Source organism: Oncorhynchus nerka, unplaced genomic scaffold (genome assembly GCF_034236695.1).
Source record: "Oncorhynchus nerka isolate Pitt River unplaced genomic scaffold, Oner_Uvic_2.0 unplaced_scaffold_7380, whole genome shotgun sequence".
NCBI lineage: Eukaryota > Metazoa > Chordata > Actinopteri > Salmoniformes > Salmonidae > Oncorhynchus > Oncorhynchus nerka.
In genome coordinates, this window is record NW_027033936.1 from 1,534 (window position 1) to 7,060 (window position 5,527).

At 46.7% G+C, this 5,527-nt stretch overlaps 1 protein-coding gene across 2 annotated transcripts; it reads right to left on the reverse strand.

Annotated features, from left to right (window-relative positions):
• Window positions 1-474: 474 nt before the first annotated feature.
• On the reverse strand, window positions 475-4,638 carry LOC135566095 (golgin subfamily B member 1-like). Of its 2 annotated transcripts, none has more exons than XM_065013982.1 (4): window positions 4,415-4,638; window positions 3,789-3,929; window positions 1,397-1,497; window positions 475-1,051 (listed from the first exon to the last, which is right to left on the reverse strand). In XM_065013982.1, the coding sequence occupies exons 1-4, from the start codon at window positions 4,556-4,558 to the stop codon at window positions 934-936; spliced, it is 504 nt and encodes a 167-aa protein (XP_064870054.1). In that variant the 5' UTR covers window positions 4,559-4,638; the 3' UTR covers window positions 475-933. The 2 variants fall into 2 exon arrangements, with proteins under 2 accessions (XP_064870054.1, XP_064870055.1); XM_065013983.1 differs by having other exon boundaries at window positions 476-1,051; window positions 1,397-1,494.
• Between the last annotated feature and the right edge of the window lie 889 nt (window positions 4,639-5,527).

Consider the following 5,527-nt stretch of genomic DNA (forward strand, 5'->3'; position numbering starts at 1 on the left):
CACATAGTGTGAGAATAGCTGTGTGTATGTGTGTGGTGTGTGTGTGTGTCCAGTTGTGGCAAAATCTTTACCTATCCCAGTACTACAGAATACATATTATCCTCCTTCTCAGACCAGACCCCTCCCCTAGGCATGTCTCAACCCTGCATTAGTGTGTGTGTGTGTGCGTTTCACCTCTTGGCTCTGTCCTCAGCCAGTCCCAGAGCATGTCTCAACCCTGCATTAGTGTGTGTGTGTGTGTCCAGTTGTGGCAAAATATATCAGTGTGGATGACGGATCACCACCTCAAGCTGAACCTCGGCAAGACGGAGCTGCTCTTCCTCCCGGGGAAGGACTGCCTGTTCCATGATCTCGCCATCACGGTTGACAACTCCATTGTGTCCTCCTTCCAGAGCGCTAAGAACCTTGGGCGTGATCCTGACAACACCCTGTCGTTCTCAATCAACATCAAGGCTGGTGGCCGCCCTTGTAGGTTCATGCTCTACAACATCCGCAGAGTACGACCCTGCCTCACACAGGAAGCAGCGCAGGTCCTAATCCAGGCACTTGTCATCTCCCGTCTGGATTACTGCAACTCGCTGTCTTAAGGTGAACGCACCAATTTGTAAGTCGCTCTGGATAAGAGCGTCTGCTAAATGACTTAAATGTAATGTAAATGTAAAATCTTTACCTATCCCAGTACTACAGAATACATATTATCCTCCTTCTCAGACCAGACCTCTCCCCTAGGCATGTCTCAACCCTGCATTAGTGTGTGTGTGTGTGTGTGTGTGTGTGTGCGTGTCACCTCTTGGCTCTGTCCTCAGCCAGTCCCAGAGCATGTCTCAACCCTGCATTAGTGTGTGTGTGTGTGTGTGTGCATGTCACCTCTTGGCTCTGTCCTCAGCCAGTCCCAGAGCATGTCTCAACCCTGCATTAGTGTGTGTGTGCGTGTCACCTCTTGGCTCTGTCCTCAGCCAGTCCCAGAGCTTCCTCGGCTGCTTCTCTCCTGGTCCTCTCTTCAGCCAGACTGTCACTTAGCTGAACCACGCTCTGCTCCACCTCCACCAGCCTGCAACACACACACACAATGTAGTCATTCTGACACTCCTTCATGCCAAACAGTCTGGCATCACGGTATTCTCAATGTTCACTATGAAACCGTATGAGAGGTCACTGATTGGTTGTTGATATATATGAAGACTGGCAGACTGTTTGGCTTGACACTGACAGCAATGGTTGGCAAGAGCACAAACAGATCTGTAAACAGGCTAACCATGCATGGACACAGAGAGCGAGAGAAAGAAAGAGAGAACATAATAGAGAGAACATAATAGCGAGAGAGCAAAACATACCAAGAAAGTGAGAGAGCGAGAGAGAGTTTGAGAGAGAGACAGACGAAGGGACAGAGAGTCACCTGGTCCTGAGCTCGCCGGCCTCCAGTGCTTCCATGTCTACCACAGCACTGCTCCTCTCCTGGGGAGCTCCCGGAGCCACTTCTACAGACAGCGCCCCCTGCTGGACGGGAGAGCAAACAGCAGGACATTTGAGCTGATTCACTTCAGTAGGATGAGCATGTGTCCAACGTTATATGCAAACATACATATACGGTATATCACAAAAGTGAGCACACCCCTCACATTTTTGTAAATATTTGAGTATATCTTTTCATGTGACAACACTGAAGAAATGACACTTTAATAATGGGAATTGATGGGAAATGTAAAATATATCACTAGCCACTTTAAACAATGCTACCTAATATAATGTTTACATACCCTACATTATTCATCTCATATGTATATGTATATACTGTACTCTATATCATCTACTGCATCTTTATGTAATACATGTATCACTAGCCACTTTAACTATGCCACTTTGTTTACATACTCATCTCATATGTATATACTGCACTCAATACCATCTACTGTATCTTGCCTATGCCGCTCTGTACCATCACTCACTCATATATCTTTACGTACATATTCTTTATCCCCTTACACTTGTGTCTATAAGGTAGTAGTTTTGGAATTGTTAGCTAGATTACTAGTTGGTTATTACTGCATTGTCGGAACTAGAAGCACAAGCATTTCGCTACACTCGCATTAACATCTGCTAACCATGTGTATGTGACAAATAACATTTGATTTGATTTGACTTTGCTACAATGTAAAGTAGTGAGTGTACAGCTTGTATAACAGTGTAAATTTGCTGTCCTTTCAAAATAACTCAACACACAGCCATTAATGTCTAAACCGCTGGCAACAAAAGTGAGTACACCCCTAAGTGAAAATGTCCAAATTGGGCCCAATTAGCCATTTTCCCTCCCCGGTGTCATGTGACTCGTTAGTGTTACAAGGTCTCAGGTGTGAATGGGGAGCAGGTGTGTTCATTTTTTGGTGTCATCGCTCTCACACTCCCTCATACTGACTGGTCACTGGAAGTTCAACATGGTACCTCATGGCAAAGAACTCTCTGAGGATCTGAAAAAAAGAATTGTTTCTCTACATAAAGATGGCCTGGGCTATGAGAAGATTGCCAAGACCCTGAAACTGAGCTGCAGCACGGTGGCCAAGACCATACAGCGGTTTAACTGGACAGGTTCCACTCAGAACAGGCCTCGCCATGGTCGACCAAAGAAGTTGAGTGCACGTGCTCAGCGTCATATCCAGAGGTTGTCTTTGGGAAATAGACGTATGAATGCTGCCAGCATTGCTGCAGAGGTTGAAGGGGTGGGGGAGTCAGCCTGTCAGTGCTCAGACCATACGCCGTACACTGCATCAAATTGGTCTGCATGGCTGTCGTCCCAGAAGGAAGCCTCTTCTAAAGATGATGCACAAGAAAGCCTGCAAACAGTTTGCTGAAGACAAGCAGACTAAGGACATGGATTACTGGAACCATGTCCTGTGGTCTGATGCGACCAAGATAAACTTATTTGGTTCAGATGGTGTCAAGCGTGTGTGGCGGCAACCAGGTGAGGAGTACAAAGACAAGTGTGTCTTACCTACAGTCAAGCATGGTGGTGGGAGTGTCATGGTCTGGGGCTGCATGAGTGCTGCCGGCACTGGGGGGCTACAGTTCATTGAGGGAACCATGAATGCCAACATGTACTGTGACATACTGAAGCAGAGCATGATCCCCTCCCTTCGGAGACTGGGCCGCAGGGCAGTATTCCAACATGATAACGACCCCAAACATCTCCAAGACGACCACTGCCTTGCTAAAGAAGCTGAGGGTAAAGGTGATGGACTGGCCAAGCATGTCTCCAGACTTAAACCCTATTGAGTATCTGTGGGGCATCCTCAAACGGAAGGTGGAGGAGTGCAAGCTCTGGTGAACTCCATGCCCAAGAGGGTTAAGGCAGTGCTGGAAAATGATGGTGGCCACAAAATATTGACACTTTGGGCTCAATTTGGACATTTTCACTTAGGGGTGTACTCACTTTTGTTGCCAGCGGTTTAGACATTAATGGCTGTGTGTTGAGTTATTTTGAGGGGACAGCAAATTTACACTGTTATACAAGCTGTACACTCACTACTTTACATTGTAGCAAAGTGTCATTTCTTCAGTGTTGTCACATGAAAAGATATACTCAAATATTTACAAAAATGTGAGGGGTGTACTCACTTTTGTGATATACTATAGTAATCTACTGACACAGAGCACAGCCAGGCTACTATTCATTAAAACACACACGGACAAGGATACACACAAAGTCAGACACAGATACCAGACAAACACACACACAAACACACTATAGTCATTCAGACACCAGACAAGCCTGAGACACACACACGACTTTCTACCTTTGCAAGGCCCTGGTGGTGCTGGTTAGGCAGGGCCTGGTTCTCCAGCCAATAGCAGCGGTTCTGGGTGTCTCTCAGCGTCTGAGACACTGCCCTCAGCTGGGCCGACACCCCCCCTTTCTCCTCCACCACCTGCTGCAGCTGAGATAGGGAGATGAGAAGAGGACAGAGGAGCGGTTGGGAGGAGAGAAGATCTGTGTTGAGTATGGTGAACTTAGTGGAAACTGATTCAATACCTGTGCGTTGGTTTCTGTGTTCATCACTTTGGTTGCAGAGCTGATTTGGGTTGTTTTGTGAGTGCGTGCGTGTTCAGTACCTTGGTTGCAGAGCTGATTTGGGTTGTTTTGTGAGTGCGTGCGTGTTCAGTACCTTGGTTGCAGAGCTGATTTGGGTTGTTTTGTGAGTGCGTGTGTGTTCAGTACCTTGGTTGCAGAGCTGATTTGGGTTGTTTTGTGAGTGCGTGTTCAGTACCTTGGTTGCAGAGCTGATTTGGGTTGTTTTGTGAGTGCGTGCGTGTTCAGTACCTTGGTTGCAGAGCTGATTTGGGTTGTTTTGTGAGTGCGTGCGTGTTCAGTACCTTGGTTGCAGAGCTGATTTGGGTTGTTTTGTGAGTGCGTGTTCAGTACCTTGGCGTTGAGCTGCTGGCAGTGCAGATCTCTCTGCTGGATCTCATAGAGGCAGCGCTGCAGGTGACTCTGCAGCTGAGTTCTCTCTGCCTGGAGCTGGGTCAGTGACGGGTCATCAGACACATCCTTCCCCGCCAGGGCCATGGTCTCCTTCCTCTCCCCAGCCAGACGCTGGCACTCAGCCTGCAGCCTGCTACTCTCAGACCTGGGGAAGAACAGAGGTCAGAGGTCATTGCAGCAACACTTGAGTGACCCACTGGTGGACCCAGTCAGTAGTGTGGTTTCTTCAGTAGTGGACAATCAATCTATTTGTATGGCTGTAGTAAGCAGTGAACCACTACTGGGCAAACCAAGGAACACACATGGAGGCCTGGGTCATGGGACATTCCAAATCCACTTCAAACACACTCAATAGAAGACGTGTATTGAAAATAGATGTGCCTTTTTTTCAATTCTCTAACTAATGGAATTGGTTTGTATTGGAGATGGGATTGGCAGGAGATCTAGCAGCTGAAGGGGATTGTCACCACGTGACAACTCATATAGTGCTTGACCATAGGGACCTGCCAGGGCATGTGAGCGAGTGGGGGTTGGGAGAACTCTGTGTGGGTGGGGAGACAACCTGAAGGGACACCATGAGGACAGATAGATGGGCTGTCACCTGCTGGTGAGCTAAATACTTTGTCTGGTGCAGCAACACAGTTTCCACTGTGGTAACTAGATACCGTCTGTTGCATAACAATTACATAATTTGCTATTTTTTTGGTGAAATGTGAAGCGGGGCCTTTGTTCACCATTTACACTCAGGGGAATTGGCAAATATGAACAGGGCCAAATTGTAATTTTTCTAACAGAAAATAATATGAGAAGCATAGGGCTATGTACAATCATGGTAGCAGTTGAAAGGGAACACCTTGGAGATTATGGGGAAATGATCAGAACAAAGGTGAGGAGACAACATTTCATCTGACAAGACCGAATCCAAAATAAACTTGTTCATTTTATGTGATTTTTACATTTACTCTACTTTTCACAGCATCTGTATACATTTGGTAACATGATAACAATATTCACGTAACATTTGGGGTAATTGCAACATAAGACAATAAAATG

Bases quoted from the DNA above. Each gene is read 5' to 3' on its own strand.
- LOC135566095 (XM_065013982.1), bottom strand. From the start codon at position 4,558: ATGGCCCTGGCGGGGAAGGATGTGTCTGATGACCCGTCACTGACCCAG. The intron at 3,930-4,414 runs GTACTGAACACG...TCCCTATCTCAG, and splicing joins GCCAGCAGCTCAACGCCAAG to CTGCAGCAGGTGGTGGAGGA. The intron at 1,498-3,788 runs GTAGAAAGTCGT...TCTCCCGTCCAG, and splicing joins ACCACCAGGGCCTTGCAAAG to CAGGGGGCGCTGTCTGTAGA.